Genomic DNA, 14774 nt, shown 5'->3' on the forward strand with positions numbered 1-14774 from the left:
GGGGGTGTGTCTTCCCTCCATTCATCCCGGGACCGCCGCGGGGGATGCTGGGAGTGCTGCTTAGAGCGCCCCACGTGGTCAGAACCGGAAGAGTTTGTCCTCGAGGGGCAGGTGAGGCTGGGGTTCGAGGAGGAGGTCAGACGGTCCTCCTCGCACTGGTTACAATTTTCTTTTGCTCGAGTTTTGTTGTTGTTGCTTTTAATTTTAGTTTAAAAAATTATTTAAAATTTTTTTTTATGTATATGAGTGCTTCCTCGCATGCACGTGTGTACACATCTCGTGGAGGCCGGAAAAGGGTGTCAGGTCCCTTAGAACTGGAATTACACATGGAGTGTCGGGTCTCCTGCAAGAGCAGTTAACTACCAAGCCATTTTTCCAGCTTTGTTTTATTTTTATTTTGGGGTGCGTGCGCGTGCGAGAGAGAGAGAGAGAGAGAGAGAGAGAGAGAGAGAGAGAGAGAGAGAGAGAGAGAGAGACGCCTTGTGGAGATCAAAGAACAAACCATTCTGAAGTCTGTTCTCTTTCCACTTTTATGTGGGTCCCCAGGGGTCGACCTCAAGTCATCAAGATTGCGTGGCAAGTGCTTTTTACCACTGAGCCATCTCCCGGGTCTTGGTTATCATCACCATCATTATCACCATTTTGCCACAGGGGCTCATGCAGCCTGGACTGACCAACAAACTCACTTTGTCCTGGAGGCTTGCCTTGAACCTTTGATCTCCCTGCCTCCACCTCCCAAGCATTGGGAGACACCACCATGTAGGGATCCTTAGCCATATCTTGAAGGTTTACAGACCTTTCCAGGGGTAGGGGGAAATCTTCTCGATCTTTTGGAATTCAGCTTCCCTGAATTCAGAGGCTGCAATATCTTGGTATGATAACTGGGTGTGCCATCAAAAGAGTTACTCCACAAGTGCAGAGGTTCACAAATACAATTAAGGGGCCACCACACCCACCCAGCTCCCCAGCTCTGAGGGAAGTAGAGACAGGAGATCACCGGGGCTTTCTGCTTCTAATCTAGCCGAGAAAATGGGAGCTCTGTGTCCAGAGAAAGACTTCCTCAAGGAGTAAGCAGAGAATGGCAGTTGGGGATACTCAGTTCCTTCTTTCGGCCTCTGTGTGCACATAGGCACCCCTCCCACACTGTCTGTGTACACAGACTCATATTCACATGCCCCCCCAACAACCAATCAAAAACATCCACCAACCAACTTACACCCCCAACAACCAATCAACCAGTTGACTCCATGGAGAGGAAGAACAAGAAAAGGCGACTGAGCCCATTGCTGGCTGGAGGGGTAAGACCGAGCTCTGGAACGGTAGACTTGGTTTGTCCTGTCCTCCCACCCCCATATAATTTGCTGGATGGAGATAAGATACAAGGCAGCTTCAATAGATTTATTTTATGTGTATGAGTGTTTTGATGCATGCATGCATGGTGTACCCTGTGTGTGTGCCTGGTGCCCGTGATGTAACAGGCCCTCAGACCTCAGCACAGCTAACACCCTGTTAGAGGCAGGGATCAAAGACCTAATCCATTAAAGACCTGACCCATAGTTCCAGGATCCAGGAAAGTCCCTGAATATCCTAACCTTGCTTTCTGGTTTCTGTACTTCTGCCTCTTACTGACTGAAGTGTGTTGACCGGGATGTGGTTTTTGTGCATAAAAGAGACAAAGAACTGTGTGAGATTGGGCCTGCATGATTTGGGCAAGTTCCCTGTGCAGCTGCCAGTCAGCAATACAGACTTTCCATTGAACTTGAAGAGTGTCTGTGTGGGGCTGGAGAGATGGCTCAGAGGTTAAGAACACTGGCTGCTCTTCTAGAGAACCCTGGTTCAATTCCCAGCACCCACATGGCAGCTCACAACAGTCTGTAACTCTAGTTCCAGGGGATAAGGTACCCTCACACAGACATACATGTAGGCAAAACATCAATGCATATAAAAATATAAAATATAAAAAATAAAAAGGGATCTTTAAAAAAAAAGTGTCTGTGTATGTTCTCTGGTGGAATTACCTCACAACAGTGGAGGCCAGAAGGAGGTGTAGGATTCCCTGGAGTTATGGGTGTTTATGAACCATGATCTGGGTGCTGGGAACTGAACCCCTGTCCTCTGTGAGAGCAGCCAGTACCCTTAACCACTGAGCCACCTCTCCAGCCCCATTTAACCTCCAAGGCTCCTCTGGTCCCTAGACAACTGCCTTCTTGGATTTCTGACTCTGTGAATAAAGCACAATTTAGAAGATTCGATCCCTGTCCCTGGTGATTGGCTTCTGAGTGGCAGGTATCACTAACTCTGGTACTCCAGTTATATAGCCTACTGTTGGCTGTCTGCAGCCCTCCCCCCCTCCAACCGGGGGTGGGTGGACTGGGAAACATCCGTCACTTCTTCCTGGCTCCTGGTGAACCCTCCCTCAATTTTACCTAGCAAATTGAATCACTTTGCTTAAGGCTTGATTCTGGCTTAAGGTCTGTTTGGATTTTTGTTTTTGTTTTTGTTTTGTTGCCCCGTCAGTGGCTGTCTTGGGACTCATTCTGTAGACTAGATTAGCATGGAACTCAGAGATCCATCCACTCGCCTCTGACTCCTGAGTGTTGAGATTAAAATCATGAGCTGCTACACCAGGCTGGACTATGGTTTTTAAATGCTTTCTGTTCTAGTCTGTTCTCATTCCCATGTTATGGTGTTGTGGGGTATCCACCAGAGAAGACTACTCAGACACAGGTTTAAGTCCATAGAAAGTCTTTATTAGGTCGCCCGTGCCTTCAGTGGATGTTCAGGATTACAGTATAATCCTTTCTCAGTGTGAGCTTTTAAGCACAAAAACCGTATCCTGGGTTGACATATATCAGTTAGCAAGAATAGTTAGCCAGAGGCAGGCGGTAGTGGTGCACGCTTTTTATCCCAGCACTCAGGAGGCAGAGACAGGTGGAGAGTTCGAGGCCAGCCTGGTCTACAGAGCAAGTTCCAGGACAGCCAAGAGCTGTTATACAGAGAAACCCTGTCTTGAAAAACAAACAAAAAAGAATAGTTAGACAGAAGCAACTCTCCCAGAGTTATGGACTTGGATGGATTAGGTCTTTGCTTTCGTTTTGGCGGGTGGTGGCTGCCTACGTGCTGAGGTTTATGGCCTAAATGGTACTTCCACCATGGCGTCAGTTGTGCTAAGGTCTGGGGGCCTGCTACAAGGCTTGACTGGCCTCTGATTTAAAAGTTCCTTTCTGTTCTGTCCTGTCAGCTCTCTAAGAGAGGAGGTGCCGCCCCATCCCTGGGAACAGTCCCTATGGCCATGTTTTGGCAAATGTGTCTAACTGTCCTTGTATCTCTATGAACAAAAAGTAGCCCCTTACTCACTCTCCACTCTTGAGGGAGGCAATGCCTTTTGTAACGTATACATGTTTGTCTCTCTATTTTTTTCTCCCGTCTGCTTTCTTGCTTTGTACAAGACGGTTTGCTGTCCAAGGTCATTGGAAATTCTGTTACGTTGAACAGCCCTCACGGCTGTGTGACACTGAAACTCCCAGAAATTTGTGAGACAAAGAGTAGAATGTAAGAAAGATTCCTTTTAAGACTCCAAGCAACAATAATGTGTGCCTAAGATCTGCCACAGACAGGAAGCTTATTTAGCAAGCTCATTATGTTGTCAATGTGATTTGTGTTTAACTGACTCATAATCAATTGCTGGGTTTATTATGCGGCTATTATGAAGTATTATATATATAATAAAAGTTTATCTATGGTTGGCCAAAATGGAAAAGTAAAGGTGAGAACAAAATGAGGACCTAAGTGTGTCAGGTAAGGGCCAAGCAAAACCTCATTTAGTCTGGTTCTCAGTTACAATTGCAGACCGTGGATTCTTGACCCTGCTGCTTTGGGCCAGTGTTGGGAACTCACGTGAAGGATGTTGGGTAATAGCCTCAGGTCATGAGGAATTGAGTCATGCTATTTTAGGCTATAGCCCCTAGCCTTAAAGAATTGCTCTAGCCTGACCATTCTACTCCGCCTGCAGAAACAATATGCCCAGCTATCAAAAACAACCTACCTTCTCCCCGTCAAATGACAAAAATAGCTGTAGCTTCCTGGTAGCTACACACACACACACACACACACACACACACACACACACACACACACCCCTAGCCCCTTGAAATGCACTGTTAGGTCCCAAACCCCAAAAGGGACCTAACTAGAGAAGGGCTGCTGGCGGCATTCCTTAGGAAGCAGGTTTCTGCCTGCCCAAAGGGGCCGCCTCCATTATCTTCCCTGGCCTTTGACTCTCCATTGCCACGTATCTGTGGTTATAATATATCAAAGCCCAAGCTAACCTCCAAGGCTCCTCTGGTCCCTAGTAACATGTACCCCTTATAAATATCAACAGCTCCATGCTAGCCGCCCGACCCTCCTCATTTCCCCGCTGTGCCAGTTCCCAGGCTGTTCCAGCTTACAGCTCGCCCCCCAGCTACTCCCCTCTTTATAATGGCAGGGTCCATCCCCACCCCATTTTTTTTAACCTCCGCTCCTGAGAGAGATGCCAGTCCACTCCCTTCTCTGCCCTCCTTTCCCAGAGGTAGCCATGGCTACTCTGGACTCTTCCAGATGCCTCTGGCTGGTCTCTCCCATCTACAGTAAAAACCTACCCACGGAGCAGTCATTTCAGCGGCTTTACTTCAGCCTCACATGCTCAACCTTCATCTCTCAGAAGCTGGGACCCTTCACTGTTCCAGTCTCGCACTGCTGAGGTTGCGTCTGACTGCCCCTCGGCCTCACTCCTCTTCTTCTTCTTCTTCTTCTTCTTCTTCTTCTTCTTCTTCTTCTTCTTCTTCTTCTTCTTCTTCTTCTTCTCCTTCTTTTTGGTTTTTTGAGACAGGGTTTCTCTGTGTAGCTTTGCGCCTCTCCTGGAACTCACTTGGTAGCCCAGGCTGGCTTCGAACTCACAGAGATCCACCTGGCTCTGCCTCCCAAGTGCTGGGATTAAAGGCGTGCGCCACCACCGCCCGGTGGCTTCACTCTTCTTAAAGAGGAGGCCCCTCATGGCCCCACACATCCTCCACCACTCTGCAAGCCCTTGCCCTATGCTCTCTCCAGACTCCTTGCCTCTCTGTCCCTCACCCCAGAGTCCTATTTTTTTTTTTTTCTTTTTCGAGACAGGGTTTCTCTGTGCAGCTTTGCACCTTTCCTGGATCTCGCTCTGTAGACCAGGCTGACCTCCAACTCAGAGAGATCCCCCTGCCTCTGCCTCCCGAGTGCTGGGATTAAAGGCGTGCACTGCCACCACCACCACCACCACCGCCTCTTCCTCCTCCACCACCACCTGGCTCCCCACTGGGCTTTGGCTGCAGACATTCATCCTGCGGCTCTCTAAGCAGGACCCTTGTCTGCCACTCCTGGGTCCTTCTCATCACTCTTCAGGCTCAGCTCGAAAGTCACCTCCTTATTGAGCCACTGAACATGTATTTAATCAATGTACAACTACCTGGTGTGGGGGTAAATAAAGGCTCTTGCATCATGAACATCAGAAACGTGGCTTCAGGCCCTGAAGGAGGCTTGAGTGCTGGGAGTGCCCCTGAGGGGTCACATAGGAAGTGAGCTGCTCAGGCATCACAGGGCCCAGTGCACAGGGATTCCACCCATACCCCATCCAGAGAGATAGCAGTCTGCAGGCAGGAGAACCCAGGGCCGGTCTCAGTACCAATCCTGCTGCTGTTTACCTTCTATACCCAGATAAAGAAATAATTATACTGTGTAGGATGTTCAACATTTTCATGCACTTAAATTTAAAAAAAAAAAAAATCCAGCTGAGAAGTGGTGGCACATGTCTTTAATCCCAGCACTCGGGAGGCAGAGGCAGGCAGATCTCTGCATTGGAGGCCAGCCTGGTCAACAGAGAGAGGACAGCCAGTGCTACACAGAGGAACACTGTCTGGGGAAAAAAATCCTCTTATCAGACAGGATTGTGTGTTTCATTGAATTAATATTGTTTGCTTTTGAGATTTGAAAAAGTTGTATTAGGGACTTTTGTTTTCCTGTTTTCTTTTCTTTCTTTCTTTTTGGCATGTGTTATGTGTATGGTGTGTGCATGTCCATGTGTGTATGGGTGCATATGCACTTTGACCCAGTGCTTGCTGATTTGGTCAGCCAGCTAGCTCCAGGGATCCCTGTGTATCCACCTCCTGAGCATTGGGATTACAGGCGGGGCTTCACTCAAGGTGGGCATTTATGTAGGTGATGGTGATCTGAACTCCGGCCTTTATTCCTGTCAGGCCGACCCTTTACCCACTGAGCCACCTCCCAGGCCCTTTTCTTTTTCTTTTTCTTTTTTTTTTTTTAAGACAGGCCCTGCTGCATTGCCCATTGTCACACTGCCTTCTGGATCTTTGTGTTTATCTCCATAGCTTTGTGTTGTTCTCAGCCACAGTCAAGAGCTGCTTTCTGCACTGGGCAGCAGTGGATGCAGACTCAGAGCTGTGAGCAGACTCAGTCCAAATGCTGAGGGCAAGTGACTGCTGAGTGCTCAGATGGGACATTTCTAGAACCTCCGCACCACCAAGGTTCAGGGGACACCCGAGGAAGTGAGGGTGGTGGTGGAAAGAATGGGAGAGCCAGAGGATGGGGGCGGGAAGGAGAGCTGTGAAATGATGCCTTCTGGGCGTGGCGTGGCTGTCGCACACACAGGCTCACAGCAGCTGTGGTTCCCCACACAAGATCAATCCAGTTCCAACTTCAACATGGATCGGGGAGAGGAACCAGAGGCTCTACCTTCCCTTAGCTGAGGAGCTACTGGCAGTTGGTGGCTGCTGGGGAGGCGAGAGCTGCTTTTCTTTAGGTATGGTCACTTGTGAGCTGCCCATGTCCCAAATGATGGTTCATACCCATGCACATATGGGTAGCACCAATTGGACTCAATGGGATACATACATACATACATACATACATACATACACGCATACATACATACATACATACACACACATACATACACACATACATACATACGGACATGAAGTTGAGAGGGAGATATGCTAGGTGGGGCAAAGGGGGACTTGAAGCTGGGAGGGGCATGGATATGATCAACATACATTATACACAGGTATAAAATATTCAAAGCATAAGCCAGGCAGTGGTGGCCCACACCTTTAATCCCAGCACTTGGGAGGCAGAGGCAGGAGGATCTCTGTAAGTTCAAGCTAGCCTGGTCTACAGAGGGAGTTCCAGGACAGTCAGGGCTACACAGAGAAACCCTGTCTTAAAAAAAATTTTTTTTTTTTTGAGCTGAGGATCGAACCCAGGACCTTGTGCTTGCTAGGCAAGCACTCTACCACTGAGCTAAATTCCCACCCCCCCCCCCAAAAAATTTAAAGCATAAAAAAGAAACCTTTTGGGGGCTGGAGAGATGGCTTAGCGATTAAGAGCATTGAATGCTCTTCCAGAGGTCCTGAGTTCAATTCTCATCAACCACATGGTGGCTCACAACCATCTGTAATGAGATCTGGTGCCCTCTTCTGGCATGTAGGTATCTGCGCACAGCACTCATATATAAAATATGAAGTAAAAGAGAGAGAGAGAGAGAGAGAGAGAGAGAGAGAGAGAGAGAGAGAGAGAGAGAGAGAGAGAGAGAAAACTTTCAGGTTGGAGTGATAGCTCAGTGGCTATGAGCATGTAGTGCTCTTGCAGAGGACCTGAGTTCAGTTCCCAGCATCCACATCACCTCTAACTCCAGCTCCAGGATCTCAGACATCTTCTGGCATCTATAGACACTGTAGTCATCTTCTGACACTATAGACACACACACACACACATACACACACACACACACACACACAATTAAAAGTAAAATAAAACCTTTACAAAAAATAATTAAGAAATCTTTGCCATCGCAGGACCCGACATCTATTCTTCCAGATCTTGCTTTTGGAACACGGAGTCTGAAGACATGAGCTTTTAAAGTTCAAGGCCCTCATTTCTTGCTTGCTTTCTTTTCTGGATTCCAATGGCATTTCCCTTCCCATACCCCCAATCATAACTCTAAAGAAAATGAGAAGTGGACAACACTTAGGCTCATTTCCTGTTTATTATTAAGGTGATTCCCACAAGTGTTTAATTACATGCATAGGGGGAAACATGGTAGAGAAAAGCTTTGACTATCTGAGGCTGCTGGAAGGCAAATGCGGTTACATGGATATTGGTCTGTGTGCCTTAGGACTACTACCCAGTGCCTGAACAGACTGCGCATGTTTGGAGGCCGGGGCAAAGGCTGGGGCTCAGGAGTGCATCCGTCTCCAGAGCAGTGTGGATGGCTTCTGGCTGCACATGGCTCTGACCTTGGCAAAGCTTGTGGTTTCTGACTATGTGTTTGAAAGCCCGGCTGCTTCCCCTGTTCGTGCTGACATGCACAGTGTGACATACATCTCATGTAGGGCCAAGGGCCTCTGGGTCAGTGCAAGCATTGTAGTGGTAGTGACAGTTCATGTCTGGCTGGTGAGGACCCTGACTGCTACCCAGGAGCGGCCAAGTTCATCCTTTCTCCGAATGTGCGTAAAGAAGAAAGATGTCACCAGCATCAACACTAACTCTTCTAGCTTCTCACTCTTCACTTAGGGCACTTTACTTGGTCTCTCAGAGTCAAGTGCCCAGGGCTGGGGCCCCCGGGCAGAGGGGGTTCAGCTTAGTGTCTGGCCTGAGACTGAAGGACTGTGAATTTCCCGTGCCTTGCTGCCCCCTGTTGAGTCGTGGGAATGCAGACATTCAGAACTTCCATCCAGGCCTCTGCGTTGGCATGGTTGGGTGCAGGCTGGGGAGGCCACAGCCAGCAAAAGACTCACTGTTGGGAGCTGTCTAAACAGGGTGCTGGGGGAGAGAGCATGGGCTGTGCCACATCACCTGGGCCCTGAAGAGCCCCCCCCCCCAACCACCACATGGTACCTCTGACAAAAGTTCTGACAGGTTGAGTAGGACAAAGCCCACCCAGTACTGTCATGCCCTGGAGAGGCGCCAATAGTCCTGCTTCCATGATTGACAGACATTTCCGCTCACAAGTCCTTCAGCCTCAGTCCGAATGGCATCAGCTGGGCACTGCCTGCTTGAGCAGAAGGGCTGAGTTATCACTCTGTGCATCTTTGGTGAAGCAAAGCTGTACAGTGCTTGCCAGCCAGGTCAGTCCCACTTCCTAGGCTAGTCCTAGGGCAAGAAGAAAGCGTTGGCCCTCCTGTCCTCCAGGTCCCGTAGCAGGTGAGCAGGCATGGGGCAAGGCTGCTGTCCTGGGTAGGTTGTTGTGTTCATGTTGTTCCCCAGTCAGAAGTCTGGCGCACAGGAGGTACCCAGTAAATGTTCGCTGAATGACTCAACTCATTTTAGGCCCTTATTTGTTTTGTTGTCTGGGGTCCAGTCACACCAGAGCTGGGAGAGGGATAAGAGGAAGCTTTGGCAGATACTTAGCTTCTACATGTCAGTTTAGGGTCCACCCCAAGCCCGAGCAGCCGGGGCCTCCTTCTGTAGAAGGCAGAGGTGAGCAGGTTCCCTAGTAGAGCTTTTGAACCAGGATCTGGGGCTTGCATTTTGCTTCTATTTCATCTGCATGTCCCAAACTAAAAGCTGTCAAGAGGGGAAAGGTGGTCAAGGTCTCCGTCTCGGGCTGGGGCCCCAGAGTATCTGCGACCACTCAAAGTGAGGATGGACTGCACTGGGGGGAGCCAGAGCTGGGGATAGTGGTCACCCCCAGTAGCCAGTGTGGCAAGTGTTGGGGGCCACAGGGACTCCGTGGTTGTGCTGCTTGAGAGTTGGGGAAGGAGCCAGGGTGAGAAGGGTAGTGTAGTCACAGCCCTGAGGCTCTGGACCCAGTACAAATGACCAGGACAATTAAAAGGCCCTTTCTGAGTGGCAGAGGACCTGCCTCACTGTTGCCGCCCACGAGTGGAGGGCTGGGCTGACCACTGACCCTCGGGCCAGGTTGCTGTCCTTCCTCAGGTAGGTACTGCCAAGCTAAGTGCTGAGAGGTGCCAGGAACACAAGTCAGGAAGGCTTTCTGGGTGTCCTGTTGGGGTGCCTCCAATTCCAGGTCTCATATGGTGACCATCTCCCAGAACCCAGGGGACCGCTTGGTTTTCCTCTCACCTCCAGAGAGGTCGTCAGGTTGCCTCGGGTGCAGAGTTCTACCAGGAGCAGGGCCAAGCCCAATGGAAACTGGGAGACACAGGCCTCCCCGCCTTTGCCAGGTGCTAGGGCTTTGGGGGCTATTTGGGGGGGGGCAAGGATGAGAGCTACAAAAGGAAGAGCTTGAGCATGAGAATGAGGGACCGGGCCTGCACCGTACCTGCTCCTCCTCAGGGGACACTGGACACGATGTGGCCACAGTGGGGGTGGGCACTCTGGAGAGAGGAAATAGTTGGGTGTTGGGTGTGTTGATGGACACAGGGGTGGCAACCGCCAAAAGCCCCTCAGGAGTTGTAGGCAGGACTTAGGAAAACCGGAGAACTCCGACGTTTCCTGGTTTTTTGAGGAGATTAAAAACTAAACCTGAAGCCCTTCAGTGGGTTAGTTAATTTGATACGTCAACTTGCCTGGGCAGGGCCGAGCCTCCAAATGCTTCTTATGGGGCAGCGGGGCAGTGATAGTGGTATTCTGGAAAAGATTAATTAGCGGATGAATCAGGCGCCAGGGGAAAGCCCCTTCCTCACCTAAGTTGGTGGTGTCCTTCAGTAGACTGGTGGGGGTGGGGAGTAAAATTGGTGGGAGGGCAAATTCACTGGACCTGGGACAGACGACCAACACAGTGCTCTGGGCTCAGGCATTCAGGCTGGCCACACCGATTTCTGGTGTCTCTGGTTTGAATCCTGCCAGCTTCCCTGGTTCTCCAGTTTGCAGATGACACCCTGAAGAGCTTCTTGGGCACCCGAATTTCTTGAGCTGTTTCCCATCATTCCCTCCTAGGGTGCGTCTCCATCCGCCCTTGTTCGCTTCATTTTCCTGGAGAGGGTGAGTGTTGCTGGGTTCGTGCTGGGGCACGTTGGTCCCTCTGGGGATGACCAGTGGTCCAACAGGAAGACAGGAAGCGTCTCCCTGGCACAGCGGGGCTGCAGGGTTGTGAACGGCAACAGCCCTGACCCGGTCCTACCGCCAAGTGCAGAGTCCACCTGCTGCCCTCCACAAGAGAGTGGTGGCCGCTGGTGATCCCTTCTGCTTGGTGGGCTGTTGGGGTGGCGGTGACTTGTCCCTGAGTTCCAAGGGAGTTCAGATGAGTTTGTTGTACCTTGTCATCAAGCTGTGACTCTCCAGGCCTGGCTCACTTGCCCACATGCCTGTTCAGTCTTCGGTGAGCCACATACGCTTTCTGAAACATCTCCCTTAGGTCATCAGGGTGGGATGGGGACCAGGAAAACTTGGAGTTCGTTTTGAGATTTCCCCCATGTTCCTCCGAGTTATAACATCCGTTAATTTGACAAATGCAGACCAGTTTCTGTGTGTATCTGACAGCTGGCGGCAAGCAGTCCGAGGCACAGGCAAGAGCTCTGTGTGAGGGGGTGACCCCCCAGCCAGTGGGACGCCATGCAGCTTGGCCACACAGGGGTTCCTCTCTTTAAGAGACTGAGAAGCATCAGGGAGGCTCGGACAGCCTCCGCCATGGAGGCCTCCTCTCTGTGGGCCTTGCTGTCTCCTCCCGAAGCAGTAGAGACTTGGGGCTGCTCTCTGAGCACAGCCTGCAAATCCCTGAGGAAGGCCTTGTTTCTGGTGACCTGCAGGCACAGTGCAGAGTCAGCGAGCGCCAGTACCCGGGGGAGGGGGGGAGGCTGCTTTCCACTGCGTTCTGTTGAGGGCAGTGATGTTGCTTGTGAAGTCCCCCCTGTCCCACCCCCCAAGTCAATGCTAGTCCAACCCCCTAGAAGTCACATTCAACCGCATGTTTAAGCATGCCTGTGTTCTCCCCAGGCCGGGGGAGGGGGCACTTGGCCTCCCCCACACAGAGGTGGCAAGTGCTTGGAGGTGCAATTTAATCACTGGGGGGGAGGCCAGTAATTAAATAGCAACAGTGGTTAATAAGACAACAGTTGCTGAAGAGAGCCCTTCAAAAGTACCCGCCCACACAGAGAAGTATATATATTTAATATTTATATCTATATATATAGAGAACTTCATTAGACGTTCTATTAAGGCGAAGCACAAGTCCATGGATTCCTCTCCCGGAGGACCTTTCCATCTCTCACAGAGTCCCTTGAGCCCCATGACCTGGCTTGCTGTCCTGTGCCTGTGGCTGGAGGGGTTGGCAGGGTGTGGCGGTCCCACAGGCACTGGCGTAAGCTTATCAACGCCCCCCCAGATGGCGCCTCCACACACCCCTCCTGGCCTGGCCCTCTGTGGGTGACAATGGCTTAGGCTTCCCGGAACCTACAGTAGTGGCCACGCTCCTCTCTCCCAACACATCAGGCCAAGGGCACAGCAATCCTGTTCCCCACATGGTGGGTACAGCATGTCCTGCCCAGGTAGGCCCACTGAGGTGGTTCAGGAGAGAATGCTCTAGGTGTCCTGGGAAACAGAGGCAAAAGATTGGTGAAGGCTTTCTGAAGCAGGGTTTCCACACAGGAGTGGCAGACCCACCCAAGGGGTCTGGGCTGGGTTCAGGCCTTCCACAGACTGGTAGAGGCCGGATGGCTTTGCCCAAGGCCACCTGGAGGCCCATGGCGCCTCCTTTCAGCTCCTGCTGCAGAGGGAAGGTACACCCCCTCCTCCTTGGTTCCCACTATCCCTAAGCAGGACAGCTGGCTGGCTATTTGTAGGGCCGCAGGAATCGAGACACTTTGGAACGGAGCAGTTTGATAAAGGACCGAGGGAACATCTCCTTGGATTCCTGAGCTGTGTATTTGAAGTAGTTTTGTGGGTGTGCCAACACGTCAAAGAGGGCCTTGATCAGCTTCTTATCCTGTAGGACATGAGGGGCACCGTAAGACAGAGGGCAGGCAGGGCATCTGGTCTCTGCCTACAGCAATGCTAGCTAGCTCCTGGAGAGTCCGGGAGCTTGAGGGCGGCAGCTGGTCAACCGTGTGCCTGTCAGACCATCGCAGCACCCAGCTCCACGTGGTGTGACAGAAAGCATGGTGACAGCTGAGTGAGGTGGGCCAGGGGGACGTGGCCCCGTTCCTGTTCTCGAACCCCAAGGCTGAGGGAACTACCATCAGGAGGCTGAGCCAGGGCCCACCAAGCCCAAGCTGATCCCCAGGACTGGTTCCATGCAGTGAGAGCCGGATCCTCTGGGCCTTGGGCTAGTGCGTGTGCTGTGCTGTGCTGTGCTGTGTGTGTGTGCGTGCGTGCGTGCGTGTGTGTGTGTGTGTGTGTGTGTGTGTGTGTGTGTGTGTGTATGACAGTCACGGTTTGCCCTCTGATATGGTGTCCTGCTTCTCAAGGCAGTAGGCAGGATGAGAAGGATGGGGTCCAAGCCCAGTGGCAGTGGGTGGACTCCACTGATTTTAGACACTGATCATAGAACCGCCCACATTTCACGGACGGGAGAGTGAGACCGAGGATTTCAGTCCAAGCACTTCACTAGGTCTTGGTCCCCATCTCCCTGGCAGCCATCTTGTTTCAAACCTCCTGGACGAGGAGGGTGGGGGTGGCAGACAGTCCAGACCCAGTCCTATGTCAGGGCCCTTGACCCAGCACCCTCCTCCCATCCCTTCTCCAGGGTCAGGAGTCAGGGCAAGGGCGGGGATGGTTCCATCTATTCTCCCAGAATCACAGGGATCCCACCCCCCCAAAAAAAAAACTTACTTTCAAAATCTCCTGATGGTTCTCCGAGGCGTACAAGCGCCCATCGCGCACGATGTCTTCGATTAGCTGCTGGTAGTCCTCTGGGAGCCGGCCAGCAGGGAGAGGGAAGGTGGGGGGGCTTGAGACCTTACACCTCCCTCCTCTGCCCTCCCCAGCTCCCTGGACCCGCCTTGGCCAGCTGGTGGTGGCTGGATGTAGCGCTGTCTCTTGGCCTTTGCTTCTGGGGTCCCCTCCACCTGCTTTGTCCTCCTGGTGGCTTTAGCTGTCCCTATTTAACCTCGCAAACCCTGGTGGGGCAGGACCTTCTGTGAAGCCCACAGACAGCACCAGGGGCCCCCCCTCTCTCACCTGTACCCCACACCCCTCGGGTTTCCACCTCGCCCTCAGTTCTGTCTCTGGGGTTGTGCCCCGGCTAAGGCAGGGCTGTACAACTCATTCCTGAGTCCCCAGGCCAGGCCTTGGCCGGTGCCGAGTGGGCTGTGAGAAGACAGTGGTGCCTTACCATCATAGGTGACGTAGGGCACTTGAAACCCTCTGCCGCTGTTGGCTTCGTTGGACTTGAACTGGATCCAGAGTTTGCGGGAGCGGGAGGTGAAGGCGATGGGCCGCTCGTAGGTCTGGCATGTCTCATAGGTGGTGACTGACGTGGGCGAGGCTGCGAGGATGCAGACCTCCTCAGGTCTCCACACAGCCCACTGCCTCAGGCCACTCACCTCCCCCATCTCCTCATCCGTCTCCGGCACTCGACCACCCAGCAGCCCCTTCGTTCCTCTGTCCCGCCCTGCCTTTCACCTGGCCCCGCTCACCTCAACCTTCTGAGGCCTGTTTCCTCACCCGACCCATACGGTCTCCCCACTGCTTCCTCCCTCCCGCCATGTTCCTGTTCCTCTTTTGAACCCCCCATTACAGCCTCTGTCTCCCTCAGGCCCATGGCTCCTCTGTGACAGGGACAGGAGACTGTGACGGGGGGGGGGGGGGATTCAAAAGAGTAACAGATGTAGGAGATGAGTCGGCATGGA

At 52.0% G+C, this 14774-nt stretch overlaps 1 protein-coding gene across 3 annotated transcripts in view; it reads right to left on the reverse strand.

Annotated features, from left to right (window-relative positions):
- Positions 1–12077: 12077 nt before the first annotated feature.
- Positions 12078–14774, reverse strand: part of Scube1 (signal peptide, CUB domain and EGF like domain containing 1) — a 122260-nt gene continuing 119563 nt past the window's right edge. Inside the window, exons 21-23 of one of the 3 annotated variants that reach the window (XM_006980248.4) lie at positions 14258–14410; positions 13756–13835; positions 12078–12910 (exon numbers count right to left, since the gene is read on the reverse strand). In XM_006980248.4, coding sequence (XP_006980310.1) covers positions 12758–12910; positions 13756–13835; positions 14258–14410 — 386 coding nt within the window. In that variant the 3' untranslated portion in view covers positions 12078–12757. Of the gene's footprint in view, positions 12911–13755; positions 14043–14257; positions 14411–14774 lie in introns of all 3 variants that reach the window. The other 2 variants (XM_006980249.4, XR_013046533.1) reach the window with 2 other exon arrangements.

The sequence above is a fragment of the Peromyscus maniculatus genome, chromosome 20 (genome assembly GCF_049852395.1).
Source record: "Peromyscus maniculatus bairdii isolate BWxNUB_F1_BW_parent chromosome 20, HU_Pman_BW_mat_3.1, whole genome shotgun sequence".
NCBI classification, from domain to species: Eukaryota; Metazoa; Chordata; class Mammalia; order Rodentia; family Cricetidae; genus Peromyscus; species Peromyscus maniculatus.